This window comes from Fundulus heteroclitus, chromosome 6 (assembly GCF_011125445.2).
Source record: "Fundulus heteroclitus isolate FHET01 chromosome 6, MU-UCD_Fhet_4.1, whole genome shotgun sequence".
Classification (NCBI taxonomy): Eukaryota; Metazoa; Chordata; class Actinopteri; order Cyprinodontiformes; family Fundulidae; genus Fundulus; species Fundulus heteroclitus.
Genome location: NC_046366.1, coordinates 18,271,424 through 18,292,872, shown reverse-complemented (window position 1 = coordinate 18,292,872; position 21,449 = coordinate 18,271,424). Strand labels below are relative to the sequence as shown.

Sequence of the window (21,449 nt, the reverse complement as noted above, 5' to 3'; positions counted from 1 at the left end):
TACAGATATTCTAATACTGCTGTATTGGAGCCAACAGTGGAAAAATAGCAAAAGCATGACCTTGCCACAATCAAAATTCTTTCAATAGATATATATATATATATAGTGATGTGAATACATACAAAGACACACATTATAACTTTCTATAACTTTATTTGAAATTATGACAAAAACGTTACAATGTTTATAGTATTTTTTGTTTATATATTTCCAAGAAAACATCAGTATTTGCAGACAACTACATAAAGTCTGTGAAAAACAAAACACACGAAGCTGCAATAAATTCTGATCAAAACCTCATGGATCAGGTTAATTGTGGTAAAAACAAAAACACATAGTTATTTTACGTTACAAAAAAGCCAATAACAGTACACACTATCTTCTCTTCATAGAGTTATTTCCTAATTTATAAGGAATATTACGGATCTCAACAGCTGGATAAAGATGTATTAGAACTCTCTATGACTACTTTATTTGAATTGCAAGAGTTTATAGTGTTATCTTTTTAAATTTGAACAAAACATCAGCATTTGTGATACACAAAAAAAATGAAAAAAATCTGGAAAAAACAAAATACACAAATTAAGCTAAAATAAATTCTACGTCAAAAAGAAAAGAAAACAATCAATTATAGCTCCACTAGAAAGATGAAGCTAATTGGAACACAAAGAGCAAAATTGAAATTAAATGTGTTAATCTAGCATAATTACTAGAAAAAGCTATGGCAGCTATGGTTTGACAAGTTTTGACAACAGTCAATAGTAGTCAACATTTAATGTTAAAATCCAACTATTCCAAAATTGCAAACAGGTAAATCATAGTGTATAAATTCCAAGTCTGATTAAATATTTGAAAAATGAAACCCAGCTATATTTGAACTAAGACACAATAGGAATAAAACAGTAAAGTTACAAAGGAGTTTTTCTTTTTTTTTTGGTCTGCACTAGGAGTGAATGTTTCAGCTGTAGCTGACACTGCTGGAGGAGAAATTGTAGGAGTAACTAGAATAATCAACACTGCCTCTGCGAGAGCCACTCCTTGAGCCGGTGCGAGAACCAGCCCTTGAACCAGAGCGAGATCCTGGGTTGGAGACATTGTAAGGACTGCTAATGCCTTTGGTGGACACAGAAGAGGCCTGCAGCATCTTCATTCCATTGCTTTCCTCCACCATGCAGCTATCCATGGCTTGTTTGTAGGTGATCTTCAGCTTAGTCTTGGGACAGGTCAAATTCTTTGGATGGTTATGGGTGTCCTGCAGCCTCTGCGCCCCTTTACCATCTAGCCAGCCTTTGCGGATGGCCTCTTCAATGCTGATGCGACGGCCTTTCTGTGGTTCAATTAGACCTCCTGTCAAATACTGAAACTCCAAAAACCTTTGGCCTGCCTCATAAGGTAGCCAGGTCTCCTTTACTGCCTCTGCTGCTGAGAGCTTTCTTTTGGTTTTCACATCCTCAAACCCAACGTAGGCTTTCTGGGCGGCTTTCAGTTTAGCAGCCATGTTTTCATCAATAATACTCTGATGGACGGCATCTTCAAGTGACAGACGATCACCAGTTGCAGGGTTAATGATACCACCCGTACAAGCCTGAGCCTCCAGCAACCTTTGTGCTGTAATAGTGTCAACAACGCCTCTTTTGAGCCCCTCAAGAATAGTTATTTTCTCCAAGGTCTCTGTGTCAAATATGGCTCCTACAGGGCTATGGTCATCAAACATTCCGGGAGGGGAGACAGTAATTGAGATGCTGTTCAAGCGTCTACGAACAGTTGGGGAAGTTGGTGTGGCTAAGGTGGGGCTGCTACATGTGACCATGTCATCAACACTATTGGCCGTAATAGTCATCTCGGTGCTGCTGGTCCTGCTGGTAATTTGGTCAGCAAACTCTGTCAAGGTAAGGTTTCCAGCACGGTAGTTATCTAATGTTCTTTTGTCAATGATACCACGGTCTACACAGTCCTGAATGTCATACTGAGTCCCAGTTTTTCTATCCACAATGACTAAACGTGCGGACCCATCTGATGCCGTGATAGTGATTTCCTCCCACTCACATTCCTGCTCTGACAAGTCTAGGAATGTTTCATAGTCAATTAGCTCCTTGTGATAAGCTTCCCTGACTGACATCTCAAGCCCTGTGTCAGGGTCTACAATCACAACACGCCTTTTACGTAGCACATTGGTGCGACTTTCCTTTGACTGTTGAGCCCTTTTCTTGTCTTTGAGGGGCAGGAGGATTAGCCCTGTTTTTGGATCTTTGATGCATCTCTCTTTCAGTTGAAGATAGGTCAGGTTCTCCTTGGTATTAGGGTCAAAGAACCCTTTTGTATCATCTCCTTCATAGCTTAAGATCTCATTCATTTCCTCATCAAAATATCCTCTTTTATAAGCAACAGCTACATCAATACGGTGGCTGTGCACTGGGTCAATAATTCCACCACTGGCAATTTGGGCCTCAAGCAACCGGATTCCGTGACCTCTCTCAATAATATCATTCGTAATAGCCTGAAAGAGGGAAATTGTCTTTCCTGTAGCTGGGTCTTTGTATCCAGTTACTGCCTTTTCTGCTGACAGGAGCTTGTTCTTGAACTCCTTCCCTACAATGCATCTTTTGGTGGCTTCTTCTACTGTTAGGAAAAGATTGTTAACTGGATCAACAATGAAGCCTGAAGCCGCTTGTGCTTCAAGAAGCTCTAAGGTGGTTCCTCTCATTAGCAATCCTTCCTTCATTGCCTGATAGAGAGTCATTGTTCTGTCATTGGCCTCATCATAGATACCTGCGATACAAGTGGAGCCAAAGAGGTACGACTTGAGCTTGTCTTCAATATCTTCTTTGGAGAGCCTTTCCATGTCCTTTTCATCTATCAGCCCAGAACTCACTAGCTCTTGGAGAGAAACTTCCCCGCGGATACCCTTCACTGTCACAGACTTTTCCGGACCACGGAGCAAAAGCAAACCAGACACCGGTTCAGCTGTACACCTCTTTCTAAGGTCAGTATATGTGATTTTCTCTCCTGTTGCTGGGTCCAGGTAGGAGGTAGGCTTTTTATTCAAAGCCCTGTAGAGATCATCATCTATAAGATTGCGATCCAAGGCCAGATCTTTTGAAAGGTACACACTCAGAACGGGATCTAATATGCCCCCAACAGACTCCTGAGCCTGGAGCAACCGTATGGTAGTTTCTTTGTCAATGTGACCTTTTTTGCAAGCCTGTCCCACAGACAGCACCTTGCCAGAGTATGGATCTTTAAACCCTGTGCTGGCCGCTTCGGCTTTCAACAAGATATCTCTATCTTCTGTGTCTACAATCCCTCTTGAACAGGCAGTATCTACAGGCATCTTCTCATTAAATGCAGGGTCCACAATGTAGCCCGTTGCTGCTTGAGCTTCCAAGAGCATGAGAGCACTCTCTGGGCTAAGGAGATTTTTGTGTTTGGCTTCAGTGAATGGCATTTTCCCCTGAGAACCTGTTCTCATCCCAGCAATAATGCCGGTGCCCTTTAGACTAACCTGGATGTCCACAGCTACTTCTTCCACGGTCTTTTTGCCATTTAGCAGTTGGTCCAGGGTTGCTTTACTGATTATACCACAATCATAAAGTTGGTGGGCTGTGACTTTGCGGCGCACTCCATCAAATACAAGCTTTGATGGGTCAATCGTCATCACCTTCTCATCTGTCTGGGTGTGGATGTTCAATGAAGATGGTTTCTGTTTCAGTCTAAGAATCTCTCTCTCCAGGGCATCTCTCCTTAGAGCCAATTCAGACGCCTCCTTTTCAGAGATCAAGAGACGACTCTTGTACCTCTCCTCCACACTGCTCAGCTCCCTCATCAGCCTCTCAATCTCATTCTTAAGAGAGAGCCTCTCTCGTTCGGCCTTGTCCCTGTCTGACTCGCACTGTCTAATCTGGCTTTCTTTAAACTCATACTGGCTCTTCATAGAGTTGAACTCTTTAAGGATAGAATTTTTTTCATCCTGAAAACGCTGTTTGCTGCGAATCTCGGTTTCAAGAGTGAGCTTGAGGCGTACAAGCTCCTCTTCTAATCTCTGATTGCGGTTCTTGTCCTGCTCCAGCAGTTTAAGCTTGGAAAGCAAGGTATCCCTCTCCAGTGCTAGGTCACTGTATTTGCTTTGGGACTCATGTACCAACTTGGAGTTCTGTGAAAAGATAAGAAAAGAGAGTATTATAATATAATTAAATTGCAGATATGAAATTACATGAAATTAAAAGGACAATATATACATTTTGAGTAAAACTTTGCACACATTTCTATATATCTCAACGTAGAGTTCATCATGTAATTGTTACAATGGCATATGTAATTGTGAGTAGCATTCCGTGAAGTTATTGAAAAGCTCCCTTACATCACTTATAGACATATAGGTAGATGCATTTTTATCGTAAGATGAATTGTGCTCAATTAAATTTAAACTATCACTTATATACACATGTAGGAAGAAGTATTCGTGAGTAAGAAAAATTGTGCACAATTAATATGTCACTATATACTACAGTGGTTTGCATAAGTATTCATAACACTTGAATTTAAAGGGCATTGTGCAAAAGTATTTGAGTCAATACTTTGTGGAAACACCTTTTGCTGCAATTACATCTTCAAGTCCTATAGGGTATGTCACTACCAATTCTAGCATTGTGCCATTGTAGCCCTGGCTTTATGTTTAGGGTTGTTGTCCTGCTGGGAGGTGAACCTCCAACCCAGTCTCAAGTCTTTGGCAAACTTCAACAGGTTTTCCTCCAACATTGCCCTGTATCTGGCTCTGTCCATCTTCCCATCAACTCTGACCATATTCCCTGTCACTGCTGAAGAGAAGCACCCCCAGAGCATGATGCTGCCACCGCCATATTTGACAGTGGGGATGGTTTGTTCAGAGTGATGTGCAGTGTTAGCTCCCCACCACACATAGCATCTTGCATTTTGGCCAAAAAGTTCAAATTTGGGCTCGTCTAACCAAAGCACCTTCTTCCACATGTTTGCTGTGTCCTCAACATGGCTTCTGGCAAACTGCAAACGGGACGTCTTATGGTTTCCTTTGAACAAAGACTTTCTTCTTGACACTCTTCCATAAAGACCACATTTGTGCAGTGTGATTAATGGTTGTCCTGTGGACAGATTCCCCCATCTGAGCGGAGGAGCTCTGCAGTTCATCCAGAAACACCATGGATCTCTTGGCTGCATCTCTGATCAGTGATCTCCTTGTTCGGCCTGTAAGTTTAGGTGGACGGCCTTGTCTTGGTAGGTTTCCAGTTGTGTCATGCTCTTTCTATTTTCGGATGATGGATTAAACAGTGCTATAATGTTCTTTCCAATTTACATTTGTATACCACTTTGTGTTGGTCTTTCAAATAAGATTCCAATAAAATGTAGTTATGTTTGTGTCTGTAATGTGACAATATGTGGAAAGGTTTAATGGGTGTGAATACTTTTGCAAGCCACTTTATCAGGGTACTTTGAAAGCAGGATCAGTAGTAAAGCACATAGAACAAAACATGCAAGAAGAGAAACAATTAATTTGTTTTATGAGTATATGATCCTTCAACGTGATCGAAATATACCTCAATTGAATGCTTTTGGAATTTTTCTATTTCCATTTTAAGCTTTTCTCTCTCGGTGGTCAGGTCGCTGAGGAGCAACTGGAGCTCAGATGTCCTCTTGGAGCTAGTCTGAAGCTGGACATGCAAGGCAGATATCTGACTGCTGCTTTCTGCATCAATAGCAACTTTGCTCATCTTTGCGTCATCTCTCTCCTGCCGCACTGCCCTCAGCTCTTCCTCCAACCTCAGTCTCTCTTTGGTCAGGTTCTGTGTCAGCGTCTTCAGCTTTTCAATCTCTGTAGTGTGCTCGTTGAGGCAGCGGCTCTTCTCCTCGATGGTCTTATACAGGCTTTCGTTGCGCTGGTTGAGCTCATGAACCCGCACCTGCTCTTGCTGGAGTTTTTGTTTCAGTGATTTGAGTTCATTCGTCACTGTCGCCAGTTCTTCCTTGGTGATTTTATGATCCCTCAGGCTCTTGTCCAGCTCGTCCTGGAGAGACCTCATATCCTGCTCATACTTCCTCCCAGTGTTTGTGACCTCTATCTGAACGGATTTTAGTGTGTTGATTGTAGTGGTATGCTCTCTGCACGTACGCGTCATCCTCTCCAACTCTGCCTCCATTCGCTTTCTACGGGTGAACTCCTCTTGCGCCGCCTTCTTTTGCTTTTCCAGCTCAGCTTCCACCCCGTCCAGAGAGGACTGAAGTTCCCTGATACGGCTTTGGAGCCTAGAAGAACTCTGCTCAGCCTTGGTTTTCTCGCTGGTCTGCTTTTCCAACTCCACTCGGGTGATGTGGATCTCTTGCTCAGTCACTTTGAGTTTGTTAATTGTCTGAAGGTAAGAGTTGTTCTTTACCCTCAGTTGCTCTTCGGCTTGTTTCAGGTGACTGAGTTCCAATTCCAGAGCTCTCCTCTTTTTACCTTCTTCCTCCAGGTTAAACGTTAGCACACTGATTTGTCTGGATTTTTCCTGATTGCCTTTATTGGCTTCCTTCAATTTCACCTCATCTTCCTCTCTCTGCTGCTTGAGCGTTCTCAACTGCAGCTCCAGCTCAGTGCGCACCCTCGTCTCCTGCGTCACTGAGGCCATCTGCTGGCTGACCTCCTGCTCTGCCTTGCTTCTCTGCATTTCAATGAGAGCAATGGACTGTCTCTGTCTCCTGAGCTCTTCTTCCAGATCTCTCTTCTCGCTAGTGAGCTGGTCCACTTGTAGCCTCAACTGTCCTGCATCGTCATCTTTCTGCTGGGACACTTTGAGAATGGTGGTCTTGCTGATGTTGATCTCTGTCTCGTATGTCTGTTTGAGCTGACTTATCTCCTGGGTGCACTGTGTTCTTACCTTTGATATATCTGATTCGGCATTTCTGCGACGTGTTGTTTCCTCCTCTAGCTGCATCTTCAGCCTCTCAATTTCACGTTCTCTGTCCTTCACCGACTTCTCTAGATCTATTTTTATCCAGCTGATCTCTTCCAGCTCTTTCTGCCTGCGACGGACAGCCGCCTCATACTCGTCCTGCTGGCTCGTGTAGCGCTCTTCCGCAAGCCTTCTTTTCCTCTTTTCCTCCTCAAGCTGATACTTAACGCGGTTCAGTTCGTCTGAAAGATTCTGAATCTGGATCTGCGTGCTATCAAGGCTCTCCTTGGCAGCGTTGACTTGCAGTACTGTGGTTCTCTTCACTTCCTGCATTGAAAGGAGATCATCTTTATACTGACTGAGCTCCAGCTTGTAGCTGGCCAAGGTGTCCTCCAGAGATCTATTTTTTTGTTTTTGATCTTGGAGCTCATCCTTTAGACTCCTCAGTTCCTCCTCAAGCAACTCAATCCTGGTGTTCCTTAACTGAGAACGGATAAAGCAGGAAGAAATCCGTCAGATCTTTTCAAACCTATTTGATCAGGAAAATGTTGCTTCTCTAGCATGTAACTTTTAAAAAGATATTTAATAGATAAAAATATAAATAATTGTTGTGCAAAAAACAAACAAATCCAATGCCAACCTTGAGCTCTTCCATGTTCTTCAGAAAGTCACCCAGGAATTTGTAATGATCGCTGGAGCGGGTAAGCAGCTCGATGTAATGTCCCTGAAGTTCACCGGCCTGGTGGCAGTAATTAGATTATAAATACTACTGTTAAGAGTCAAACAACTGCTATTTTCCTAGATTTCTTTTGAATTGCATTTTTATAAACCTTGATTTAATATGCATTCACGTTACATAACACACAAGTACTTTTAAATAGACCAATTTAAATCTGGATATATTTATTGATAGTCATCGCAAAATAGGAAAGCAAAAGGTTAGAATATTATTCTAAGGGAATGTTGCCGCTTACCTCTCTTCTGACAGATGAAGCAGGTGACTGGAGCAAAGTTCTCTTGATTGGGACATTGAGCAAAGTTTCCAGTCCTGAACTGTAAGAAGCAAGCTGCAGCTCATAGTCCTGAAAGTACCAAAGCCAATGTTATTTGCACCATACCTGTCTGAATTGTCAGCGAGATAAATTTCAAGTTGAAGCAAACCAACTACCTTTATGGAGGTGGCACAGGTTTCAGCATTCCTCTGCACGTCCTCTACCTTCTCCTTCCTGCTTTTGATCTCATTGTGAAGAACCTGTTCAAAACAACAAGAAAAAGTAAAAGAAATATTCAAATTAACATCCCAGATTTTCACATATCAGAATCAGAAATAAATATATCAGTGTTTCTTATCTGTGATGCTTTGTTGAAATTTGTGCAACAACATAATGCTTTTAAACAATTTGCCATACTGTATATGTTCTAAATCCTCTAAATTAAAATCATTCAGCACTTTCTACCTGTGCTGCACCGTGAAACACATATGTGCTCACAGCTTTTTACACCTCAAACAAATTGCAACAAACAAATAAGAGCCTATTAGGTTTCGAGGTTGGAAGGTTTCCTCCATAAATTATCACAATTTCTGATTTTAAATCAATCCCTGTCACACTGTAAAGAGATTAAAGTTTTCATATGTGGAAAAAACAATGTCTTGTTGTGTGAAAGATAGATTAATGCAGCACTGTCCCCACAGGAGCTATGGTAACAAAACTACCTTTCTTTTGACTGGATATTTCCACATTTGTGTTACTGTTGCCATTATTCAGTCAGTTTGACTAGCGAACACAAAATAAGCAACACTATGCATATATAAAACTATGCATACTGTCTTATCAAGTGAAATAACCAGCCTGGTTTACAGCTACATAGTCTGAAGTAACATCTCGCCAACTTCAGTTTGGCCTCACATACCTCCCACTAATGGAAAACAATGTCCATTGAATGGTTTGTTATGATAACAACAGGTTTGTGTAAATATGGAAAAGCATGCCTTTTGTTGATTAAGGTGGTCCATTAGAGTCTGGATATCAGTGAACTTGGCCATCTGAAGGTTGTCTTGGCGTTTCCTGGTATTGTCTATCCACTGCTCCATGGAATGTCTGTCCTGCTGATATTGCGCTAAATGCTCCCTTTGTTTGTCCAGGTCCAGCATTCTGAGGCAGGAAGAGGAAGACATGGAAGGATGCTTTCATGCTGTTACCGGCAAAAACAAATGTGTCATTGTGACCAGGCCGCCTTACAATACCTGTTATCGATCTGGTGCTGGATGCGGTACCAGCGGTCTGAGAGCTGTTTCACCAGTTCGGAGTACTTGGACAAATCTACGTCACATTTGTGGAACGAATCCGAAATCTGACTGTTAAGGTGCATCGTATCGTTCAAGTGAGACTCCATGGAAGTCAGCAGGTCCCGTTTTTGATCCAGTTCGCTCTTCATGTTCTGTAGTAAAGTTTCACACAGCAAGGTCATTTATATCGTTAGGTTTTACAACTAAAAATGAAAAGTACACGATTGTGTTTTTCAGGTAGGAAATTGGCAGTGAGCACCTACTTTTAATTGGCACACTTTTTGATTTTGATTTTAAAGGAGCAATAAGCAATATTTCACCACTAGGTGGTGCTTGAGCACTGTCTGTAGACTTAAACAAAAGCTAGCTCCTCCTTTCCCATCTCAAATGTTGCCTTCTATGCACATATTTGGACAAAAAACACAGCAAAGCAGCATCACCTTTCGGACGGACATTTCTAGTGAAGAAGTAACTCATAACTTTATAATGCTGTTAGCAAGAGAACATTTTGCTCTGCTGGAGTGCTGTCTACCATGTTGCTCTGACGCTGCACTGCTCTGACGGTGGCATTTTAGGGCAGGGAGGGGTTAAGCCCTGAGTGGCAGCTGTTTACATGGACGTACATGTACGCCCAGACATGTACATGCACGGTCCGGCATGGCTATGTACACAAGAGCTTGGAGAACAACCTAGAGAGCTGCGGTGTGACATCACACCATAGTCCATCTGAAATATTATCTTTAGTTTATCACCTCATATTGTTTTGTTCTTCCTAAATCATCTAAAATATTGAAATTTTGCTTATTGCTCCTTTAAATGATTGATTTTGAGAGGCTTCATTAGCTGCTCAGTTGGCTAGGTTTTGGTCATTGAAGGAAGGAATATACATTTATTTCTCTTGTTTAAAATGTACAATACAGAAACTAACATTAAAATTAATCATACTTCAAAAATAATATTACGTAAAAAATTTAATTACTACTAATAAAAAAAGTTATAATAATAATAGTAGTAGTAGTAGTAGTAGTAGTATACCGCTCTTTCTATAGGAAAATTTTACTTTAGGGTTAGAAGTTGAAATTTGCAGATTTCTAACTAATTAATATTGTACAGTCATTTAGCCTCCATTTTTGTTTTGTATGAAAGAAACATGATTTCATAATCGTAAATAGTCGTGAAACTACTACAAAGGAAAACAAAAATCCTAGACTTCATCTGAAATACACAGAGTTAAAATGCTGAGAAATACGAAACAGTAACACAAGTGCACCAACAAAAATTTGTAATTCAGTGTCCTTAAATAATTGTTGTTTCAAGTTTCATAATAATAAAATAAATCTTTAACCTATCAGAATACCAAATATATCTTGGAAAAAAAGCTAACAGAAAAAAATTACTTCTAAGGAGAAAAATAAATTAAAAAGAGAAGCAAGAGCCTCATACCCTTAGGGCACTGCGATGGATTTCCAGTTCTTGAATGTCCGTGGAACTGGTCTCCTTCTCCGTCAGTCGGGCCTCGTAAACTTTAATAATATCCTCTGCTTGGAGAAGGCTTTGGAGCAAGGCCTTCAGTGAGGTCAGTCTGTTGTAGACAAAGCAAGGTACGTTTATTCATAAAGCACCTTTCAGTAACAAGACGATTCAAGGTGCATTAAAACAGCAGGTAAGGAGACCTGATTTTAGTTTCAGATCAGCTCAGCTTTTTTTCCATTGTTGAACAAAATAGTTGGACAAAAATACTGTACCTCTGAAGGTAGACCGAGTAAAGCTGCCGGAGGCCTCCTATTTTTTGGTTAATTATTTCCAGTTCAGAGCGGAGGAACTTGGCATGCTCTGAGTCTGCAGGGACCCCCTTTAGCTGCTTTATAATCACTTCTTTTAGATGCCTGTACTGATCATAAATCGACTCTAGATCTTGGTGCGCACCCTGGAAATCAGAATAAGGAAACATTTACATATATTAGGATTTACTGTATTTTTTTTAATTTAATTATGAAACTAGCTTTCAAATTCCCTCTGATCAGTTCTATAAACTGGCGTCTAAGTGATTTGTAACCACATAAAACGTAAAATACCTGAAGCTTCTGGATGTGCAGAGAGCACTCGTGTACATTGTTTTCCCCCAGAGGAACGTGCAGATGGTTGGTGAGGCCGGATTCGGCCACTTCCAGCCTGTGGCGGATTTCTTGCAGATTGCTGAGCCACGAAAGGTTGATGACAGTGCTGGGTTTGGGCGGTTGTTTAACTGGGACTTGGACTTCTTGCTTTGGAGGTTCAGTCTTCACCCCTTCTTCCCCTTAAGTGCAAAGGTTGAGAAATGCAAATTAATAAAAGAAAGGGGTTTATATGAGCCTCAGATTCAATGAACTCGCTGTGGAACAAAACAGCAACGTGCCTTGTTAAATTTGTGTCTCGAGGTTATATGGTTCATATTTTGTAAATGTGGAGACAGGTGGAGAATGTAAAATAGTTTACTTTTTTAATTTATGTTGACTTAAGAGAGTGAATGCAGGGTCTCCAATTGTGTACAGTTTTTTCATGTATAAAGGAAGTCTCAAAATAAAACAAATTCCTGAACTACATTCATGCTTACTGTAGCTGGGCAGCTGGACAATCAGTGTATCATAGTGCTGTTGGGCCTTGTCAAACTGGCCCTGTATGACTTTCTTATCCTCTTCCCCAAACATATCAGAACCCTTGCTGGTATGGAGGAACTCCTGGTAGTGGGTCTCCAGTCTTCTGATGATACTGCGGTACTCCTCAGGATTCATCTTCGACAGCTAAAAGGCAGAGAGGTGGGTTAGTTTGAGACGTTGGACTGATACAGGTAAAACAAAAACAATAAAAAGAGGTTTAGAAACCGTTTCACCTGGCATTCTCAATCACTTTAAATTGTTCGGAGATTCGTTCTTTATGGCTTACCATGCTAAGGGTGAGGGAGTTGATGTAGTTAACGTCTTTGAGGCAGTACTGCCAGGCGATGAGACTCTTGATGTTGATGATGAGCTGATTCCAAATTTCCATGATGGCTTCATAATACTGCTCATTTCTGTCAACAAGACACACAGTCATTCACTATATGTAATATAAACTATACTATACTATACTATACTACACCACTAATTTTCACCGGGGAATGCAAACAAGCTTGAGATAAATATAAAATAAGTTATTAGCTAGTGATTGAATTACTGTATGAAACCCTAAGTGCTTCAAAGTCTGCTTTTTATTATATTTACAACGCATGGATCGCAGATTTCAAGAAGGATCTAAAATCTGGTGGGGCGAGGGAATAATTTCCAGGAGGACAATTGAACAAAAAAAGAAGTACAGGACTGAGCTCTGCCAGACCAATTTCGGATCCCTCTCTCATTCGGTAATTGTTGCACATTAGAACGTTCAACTCCTTTTCACTTTAAACATCAGCCTGTAACAGCATCTTATTCTGACATCTGATCCCTGGACAGAAGCATATAAGATAAAGGTGGTTGTTAGGTATTTAGAAAAATAAAATATCTTGAGTATTTTCCCAATAAAGACACAATAAACTTTAGAGGTTTCTTTTGGAGGGTCTTGCAGGCACATACAGTATGCACACGTGTGGCAGTGCATATGACCTTATTTAGTTGATGGAGGTGGGCAGGCTCTTTCCTGTACACGATATACATAACACAGCACCAATTTTAACAAGCCAAATCAACACAATTTTAGATTGTTTCGTACTTGTTAGCAATTGTGATGCTGAGTGGATTTGGAGGTGGAACGATCAGGCACACGGAAGGTATCCACATGTCGAGACCCCCGGGTCCCGTCACATTCCACTTGCTGCGCTGAGAGTTATCTTTCAAGATGCCCTCGTCGCCTTTCATTATGCTTTTCTGAAAACATCATAAAAAAAAATTAGTTTTCTAAATATATTTTTGGCCGTTGTCTGGTTGTGTGACTGATAGAGATGAAGAATCCTCATGGCCCACCTGGTCCTGCTTGAAGTCACACAACGCCTTAACCATGATAGGGCCGACAAACTTCTCCTCAGGGTTTCGGGGCTTCAGCCTGACAATTGACTTCGACTTGCTGACCAAACTCTGGACCTGCCTCTTATTCTCCATGATCCGCTCTTTCTCTTTCTGCAGTGAAAGGTAAACATTTTTTTAAAGGTGCATTACCACGTCATTTGACTTTTTTTTATTTATACGTCAAAATATACAAAAGATTTGCTATACAGCATTCTCACTTATTGTTTTCCTGTTTTTCTTCATTATTATTATTCCGTACATTTTTCAGCATCTAACTACTCCTGCATACTTCAAACGATTTCAACGATTTTCGTATCAAAACGTTCAGCTTGTTCTCAACATTACTGCTATATCTTATGGTTATGCTAACTGTTATACTTTTTAAAATATTTGTACTTTTTGTGCATTTTTTGCTCCCATTCAAATTAATGTACATTGCTTAAAATTCTTAAAAAACTGATTCTACTACTACTACTACTACTACTACTGATACTGCTACTACTATTACTACTGATACTACTACTACTGCTGCTGATTCTACTACTACTACTACTACTACTTTTACTACCACCACCACTACTACTACTAATGATACTACTACTACAACTGATAGTACTACTGATATTACTACTACTATTACTACTGATACTACTACTACTACTACTGCTGATCCTACTACTACTACTACTACTACTACTACTACTACTATTACTACTACTACTACTATTACTACTGATACTACTGATACTGATACTACCACTACAACTACTACTACTACTACTACTATTACTACTGATACTGATACTACCACTACAACGACTACTACTACTACTACTACTACTACTACTACTACTACTATTACTACTGATACTGATAGTACCACTACAACAACTACTACTACTACTGCTGCTGCTGCTGCAGCTGCTGCTACTACTACTACTTCTCCTACTACTAATAATGAAACTACTACTACTACTACTAATGCTGATACTACTACTACTGCTACTACTGTTTAACTGGTTTAGCTTTTTCACAACATTCTTCTAATCCTTCAGCTGTTGTCCTTTCATGTTCAAATTGGTTCTTCTTTCATTTCAGCTAGTTTTTCTCTTCTGCAGGGATCTTCTGCATCTTCTGCTCAAGTCATTCTGCAGAATATCATTCTCACCTGCTGTTACGCAGGAACACCTTTTTCTAGTTCTGTTTTATTTTCCTATGTTTTAATCATGTAAAGCATTTTGCATTGTCTTTGTACTGAAATGTGCTATACAAATAAATTTGCCTTACCTTGCCCTGCCTTGCCTTATATTTGTTAAATGACTATCAAAACACAATATAACCTTATTGTATCATGATCAAGCGGTTTTTGGTCTTTTTTTTATAAGCATATTACGTGGCTATATACCTTTAACTGAGTCCCTTTAAACAGAAACTTGGGAATATCAGACCAGACACAAAGGAGATAAATGGAACAAGGGTGAAAGGGCCACAGGATTACATTCAACGCTGTCCTAACAAGTTCAACAGGCATGCAAATTGTTTGTGTTGTCTAATGCGCAGGGAAATTACAGGTAATAGAGTCCAACGATACCTCCAGATTTTTCAGCATTTCAAGAAGGTTCTCCAGACGGGTGTTTTTGTCACATACGAACTTGGTCTTGATGGTCTCATGCTGCTTCTGAAGCTTTGAATATGTTTCGTTGGCCTCCTTGAAAAACTGAAGATGCACACAAAAGATTTGTTTACATAAAACATACAGGGTACTATTTTCACTTAAGAAAAAAACCCCATAAACAAACAAAACGAAAATCTGAAGTCATACTTGACTGTAGGCAGAATTCTCCTTTAGATGTATTTGGATGCACTTTGTGATCTGAAGAAGCCAGCTCCACTGAGTCTGTAGGGTGTCCATGTAGGCCTGCAGAGTGCACATTGTCATCTATACAAACTCAAAAGATATTTGTTGTTTGAGATGCAGGACAAATGCCAACAAACTTTACATCAATCTTATCGGAGGCAGGATGGTTATTGTTCAGGAGGGAACTTGTTTTCAGCTTCAGCTTGTTTAATTCCTTCTCCTTCTCCTCCAAGCTGCTCATCAGCCTCTGATGGATAAGAAAAAAAAAAAATCGAAAACGGTTATACCGCACATGCCGGCAACCAATCTACTGCTGATTTCAATGAACGAAAAAAGGGACTCAGTTTGAGATGCGCACCGAGTAGCTCTCTTGCTTCTTTAGGACATAACTGTCGATGTTTTTGTCTCCCCAGTCAAACACTAGTTCCTCCTCCTCTCTCTCATTCACCCACATGATGGCTTGAGAGATCTCCTCGATGATGTTCTGAAGATCATGAAGTTGACCCTTGCGTTTTAGGGACATTTTCTATGACAAACAAACACAAGGAAGGTTTATGGGTAGGATGACAAAAAAAAATACAATAGAGGAAACAAGACAGCGAAATTTGACAAAATGCTGATTGTGATAATAGGATTTTTGCTCTACCTGCAGGGACTCCGTTTCTTGTTCCAGGATATTGAGGTGGTACTTATCGTCTGTTGATGCCTGGAACGTAGTTAACAGCTTGTTCACTCAGGTTTTTGCCACAAATTGCACAGAGGGACATACCCAACGATAGGCATGGGTTGGTTCTAGATGTGCCAAGGTTTCAAAAAAATTATACTTTCTCTGGCTTGATGGATCATTAAATAATACAGTGGTGCCTCTGCCCCCATTTGTTGGAGCACACTGCTGGTCAGCTGGCTGAAAGAAGGCTATGAGAAAGGCACGTTTGGCTGGTAGAATAATTAGATTTACAATCCCAAAAACCACAGTCAGTCATCATCTAAAGACTGAATGCTGATTTAACACTAAGTTACAAGCAGGCAATAATACAACATTACTTCCACTCCTGGTGTCAACACAACAACGACTAAATATACTTTACACACCCCAGCCTTGCAACTGTCACTTTTAAAAGATTATCTAATTCTAGAAACAGCGGCAATCATTTTTGCAATTTATTTTAAAAGCAAGCAAAAATTTGTATTAAGAAACCATGGCATTTTCCCTCGAGGTTATCATGCTGCGAAAATGTAAATACCAAACCATGCCTAATCAAGGGTTTTACCAAAAGAAGCTGTAATTTACGTAAAGTTATCAAGATAGCAAATAAAGGTTAAGAATATTAACTTACCAGTTGACTCATGGCAGTCATTATTTCTGGGCTTCTTTGAATAGTGCTGTGGAATTTGCTGTGGGCTGCAATTTGTTCATTTATGGCGCTGGGGTCATCACCGAATGCACCTGTCTCAATCATGCGCTGGCAGATTGAAAATGATATAGTTGTCATTAGTGCTTTTGCTGTTGCTTTTCCTATTAGCTGGAGAAGAAACAGGCTCTTGAGAGGAGTGAAGTAAGTGCTTGAGTAGTTTTAAAAATCGCCTGATATAATTTTTTTTCAGATTCTTAGCATTTATTCATTGTTTATCCTATATTAGCTTTCTTTACCATCTTCCCATTATCTCCATCAATCCTTCTCCCTAAAGAACATTCCATTCAGTTTAATTGGCCTGTTCTTTTTTATGTCAAATGTTGCCTTCATCTGTACCTGATATACATTTTTATTCTCTTTCCTTACCTTCTTTCATTGTGTCATCCACACTTGTCTACAGTAGGTAACTCTTAACATTTTCGTTTAGCCTGAACCCAGAATAATTGGTTGTTTAAGCTAAAACTAATGGCTAGCCCTAGAGAGGCTAAGACCAAAGCAAACAATGCCCAGTCTTGAGAGCGAGAGAGAGAAAGAACGCCATTTCATGAACCCTTAAAATCTCATTGTGATAGCATTTGGTGGATTTTACACAGAACCCTAGGATTATTTAGACAGCGAATTAGCGATAAGAGGCAGTGCGCTACCAATAATCTTTCTGTGTGAAACACATGCTGAGAACAAATTGTGTAAAGCATTTCCAGTTAGAGGAACGGCATGATATAAATGTAAGGTAGTGTAGAAAAACAATAAAATAATTTTTTTTTTAAGCTTTAAACGTTTTTTGGCTTTTTTTAACTGCAGATGTTTAAATAGCACGTTCTCAGTACAAATAATCAGCACTGTTTGTTTAAATGCACACCTGATCAGCTTAAAGGTTTAACTGTTTATACTTTCACCTTCAAGTCGGCACTGCATTGCGCTATTTACTAAAACCGGCCGCCACAGAGACAGTTTCCTCCCTCACGCTAATTAACGCTAAACAGCCACAGTTCCCAGATTGAAACCGTAGTTATTTGCGCCAGACCAACCAGCTCTTCTTCTTCTATAAAAAATGTATATATTCATATTTACAAGGTAAATATTTCTATTTACCGCTTTTTATATATCGTACTTAAAATGTCTTCATTGAGAGCAAAGTGGAACAGAAGTGAAACTCCTTATAGTACAAAGAAACGTGGCGATTAAAACTGAAGCAGATTCTTCATTAGATAGTGTCAGCATAAGCCGCTATAACGTTGTTGTTTTTTTAAACTGGAGGTTTTTTGTTTTTTTTTCTAGATGGGGATTTATACTAAAGTATGACCCCAGGAGAGCTTGCCAGTGCAGGTAAGACAATAACTGCTTTCACTTCACCAAACCTCTGGACCTGCATGCTTTGTCTTTTCCCTGTTTCGCCCTCTAGGTGTCAGCAAATAATCATTAGGCTTCTGTTAAGCAGGAAACTATTCCAACTATGCCCTTCTTGTACGCAGCCCTCAACTTTGATAGGAGCTGATCCAGCAAACAACCTTGGCCCGTCCCTGTTCTGTACCCTGCATTTTTTTTCTTCACCCTTCCCTCCCAGGGCTTTTGTTCGCTAACCACTCCCTTTTTTCTCCCTTGTGAAAACTTGCCTGAAGCATACACGGGACAAGCCCAACTTTCAGCAGCAATGGTAACATGCAACTGTAAAATAGTTTCACAAAGCTCCGCTCTGAAATGTCAACACGTCAACTACTAACTAATTAAGTCATTTATCTGCTTTGAACTTAAGGAATAAAGGCTGTGGAATAAATTAAAAAAAAAAAAGAAAAAAAAAAGATATGTTAGACGTGTGGTAACGGCAGGAACGCGCGTGGTGAGATCCAGAGGGGTGAGGCTGTGAGTGGTGACAGAATGACAGGGTGTGTTTGTGGGAAGGTGGAGGGTTGACGAGCAGACGAACAGAAGGGCGTTTTCTCATGCACATACTACAGGTCATATGGGCTGCCCTGTGTCTTACGCACGGGCTCGGAGGAGAGTGTGACATGTAACGCTTCTTCACTCCCCCTTTCACTGCTGCTTCCACGACTCCTTTATTTTCCCCACTGTTTTCTTTAATAAAAACCTTTTTGTGAGATTCATGCAAAAGCAAAACTCTTTTTCTTTTCTCTGTCTCTCTCTCTCTCTCCTCCTTTGTTTCAGTCTCTTCCTGCAGCTCTCTTAGCCTCTTTTCACTCGCGGATCAGTGAGTTCAGAGGGTTTTCAGTTACAGCGGGGTTGGATAAGTGATAGGTGAAGCCCATCCAGTCCTTAGCCTTCCACTGCAGATAAAGCTCTCGCAGCTAGGTCGCTGGCTTTTCTTCCACACTTCCTGGATGAGTACTTGCACTCAGCAATGTATTGTAAACTTTAGCAATGAGAGGCATATGTGTAGAAAAACTGAAGTAATTTGACACTCTGAGAAGAACTCACCTTCTGCATGTTTATCCAGGCCATGGCTTCTTGGAAGAGTCGCCCGCCATCGCTGCTCTGACCACCTTTGTTAAGTTTTATAGTCCCTTGCCCGGCAAGCATCTGTGTGGTTGCAGCAAACTTTTGTTGGAACATTTCAGTTCTGTGGAGGCACAAAATGTAATGAGATATAATATGAAAAAATCTTAAAGGTTCTTCCGCAAAGGGTTGATAAAACATAAAGATGACTGATCTCACATTCTTCCAACGTCGTTCGGAATACGCATTTCTTGCAATTCTCGCCCGTGAATCACCAGCCTGTCGATGCATTCTGCTGCTTTTGATAAACACATCTCTGCTTCAGCCCTTGAGCCTCTCTGAAGAAAAACACACAAGATCCATGCAAGTTTGTACACCCAAAACTCTGGTTCTTTCGGATAATAACACTTCGCGATATAAAACAAGTCATCCTCTGTTTAGGTCTCGTTGAAGAGCTTTGACAAACAGAGCTTAATATTATTCTCGTTATACAGGGAGTGATATTTGTTATGCTTACATTGTAGATGATTAACCTGGCTTTGTCCAGGAAGTCCTCACATTGGTCTGCCAAAAAATCAACTTTCTGCTGCATATGGTTTGCACTGAAAATGGGAAGAACAGAAATATACTCTTGAGATGTAAAACCCTAATAATAAACCAGTTATTACACAACAGATGCTGCAAGTACAATTTACAAGCTGGTGAACCTATTTCAAACTCAAAAAGGCAAAACAATAAGTTTAATAGGAGTTTCTGTTCTGCTTCGAGAAACTTGCATTTTAATGCGTTACACATTCATTCGGCTAAAGGCTGCCCAAGGACCACAAAAGCAACATGAAAAAGGAAAACAGATCGATGACGACATACGCTCTTAATATAGTTAATCACTCACTAAACCTTTTTATAAAGCTTGAAACAAAGCATAAAAACCTGGTCAAGGTTTATATTAAAAGTCATAGCAATAATAGTTAGAATCAAATAGTTTCTGTACTAATTAGACAAACTTGCATTTAAGTCCACGCACAAATGTCCCCAAAGGGTCACACATACTATAAATGTGTAACTGTAATGTAATGTGTAACTGTAAAAAATAGGTAAATAAATAAAACAAAACAAGACTAATAAATATAAAGTTTATCTTTAAAAAAAAAAAATATATATATATATATCAAAATGGCATTCCAGTAACTGACATCATCGTGATTGAAGGCGTTGAGAGGACCTTAAAAGTGGGCGTGTTTAAGTACTACTTTTGTTTTCATATTGTGCAACAGATCAAGAATGATAAAAAAAAAATAAGATTAGGCCAACTTTATAAGTCCAACTATAACAAGCAGATTGGCTACAGAAACAATTAATACTAATCCACACATGAAGACTAATCGTATTTCTCGGATGTATTGGAATACTAGGAAATGAGATCGCTTTCGCGTTTTTTTCCAGGACTTCTCTCTGTGTATTTTACTGTCCCGTGTTGTAAACACATAATATTTGATCTCTAACCAATTAAGAGGAGAAGATATAACCCTTTCTCTGCGTATTTCGAAACTTTTTTTTTCTTTTTATCAATAGATCCCATAACAGGTGAGTTTTAGAGCCCCTTTACCTTTGTACGACACCTCCCCCGACAACCATGGTGGACGGTATCTTCATGGTGCCTCCGCTGATGCCGCCGACGCCGACGCCGCCGCCGCCGTGCACGGAGGCCCGGGTGAAGGACCGGGTGTAGGTTTGGTATCCAGGCTCCACTTGGAACTCCATCGGGTACCCGTTTCCACCAACGAACACGTCGTTTCTAAAAGTCAAGTCCGGTCGAGAGGCACTCCTCTGTCCAATTGAATTCAATTTGGGATTAGAGCCGCGCAGACTCATCGTGTCCTGAGTCGTTGTGGTTTTTCTGGTTTTTCTCTGTGTTTGTGTAGTTTTTCCTGTGCCGTCGCTGTGCGCAAATCGGCCAAACCGTGCGCTTTTCTCCGCCCCGTCTCCTGTTGCGCAGATAATGGTGTTGTGTGAATAGACGGAAGCGGGCTGCTTTTTTGGACTGAAACCACACCTTGCTGAGTTTACGAAACACCGTGGCGTGTGGGAATGTTCGTCTAGTCGCTTCGTTTAGTTAAATGATTTTATGTCGCAACGTCTGCCCGGCCTAATTATCATGAAACAATAATAAAAGACATAGATATATTTCTTAAGTGACAAAACCTGCGTGGGAAGTAAGAAATAAGAAGCTTTGGCTGTTCATTCGAAGCATTAGTGTGAGATAGTTACACCATGCCCTCATAAAACAGATATTTATTCAATTTCTCTCCTTCTAAAATTTGTATTAAGTGAAATCACTGATCACTGCGATTTTTTATATATTGGTAACGCATCATGAAAAAAAAAACGTCATAAATTCTTCTTGTCATTGAGTCTACGTTTGGATATTTATGTTCACCATTACTCTTTTCTAACGTGCTATCCTCCATCTCCTTGCCGATAAGGTAGGCAGCATGGTGGGTCTGGTTGTCATATAGTGTTGGG

At 40.3% G+C, this 21,449-nt stretch overlaps 1 protein-coding gene across 2 annotated transcripts; it reads right to left on the bottom strand.

Moving 5' to 3' along the window:
* Positions 1 to 136: 136 nt before the first annotated feature.
* Positions 137 to 20,944, bottom strand: LOC105935202 (desmoplakin). Of its 2 annotated transcripts, none has more exons than XM_012875491.3 (24): positions 20,533 to 20,944; positions 19,444 to 19,528; positions 19,146 to 19,264; positions 18,909 to 19,050; positions 16,398 to 16,523; positions 15,707 to 15,766; positions 15,419 to 15,586; positions 15,203 to 15,307; positions 15,025 to 15,120; positions 14,794 to 14,919; positions 13,161 to 13,313; positions 12,910 to 13,064; positions 12,109 to 12,235; positions 11,780 to 11,966; positions 11,262 to 11,482; positions 10,932 to 11,113; positions 10,630 to 10,768; positions 9,145 to 9,338; positions 8,890 to 9,052; positions 8,068 to 8,151; positions 7,874 to 7,981; positions 7,540 to 7,638; positions 5,568 to 7,382; positions 137 to 4,150 (listed from the first exon to the last, which is right to left on the bottom strand). In XM_012875491.3, exons 1-24 carry the CDS (start codon positions 20,796 to 20,798, stop codon positions 959 to 961), a joined length of 8,112 nt encoding a protein of 2,703 aa, XP_012730945.2. In that variant the 5' UTR covers positions 20,799 to 20,944; the 3' UTR covers positions 137 to 958. The 2 variants fall into 2 exon arrangements, with proteins under 2 accessions (XP_012730945.2, XP_012730954.2); XM_012875500.3 differs by having other exon boundaries at positions 6,885 to 7,382; positions 20,533 to 20,942.
* Positions 20,945 to 21,449: the final 505 nt, after the last annotated feature.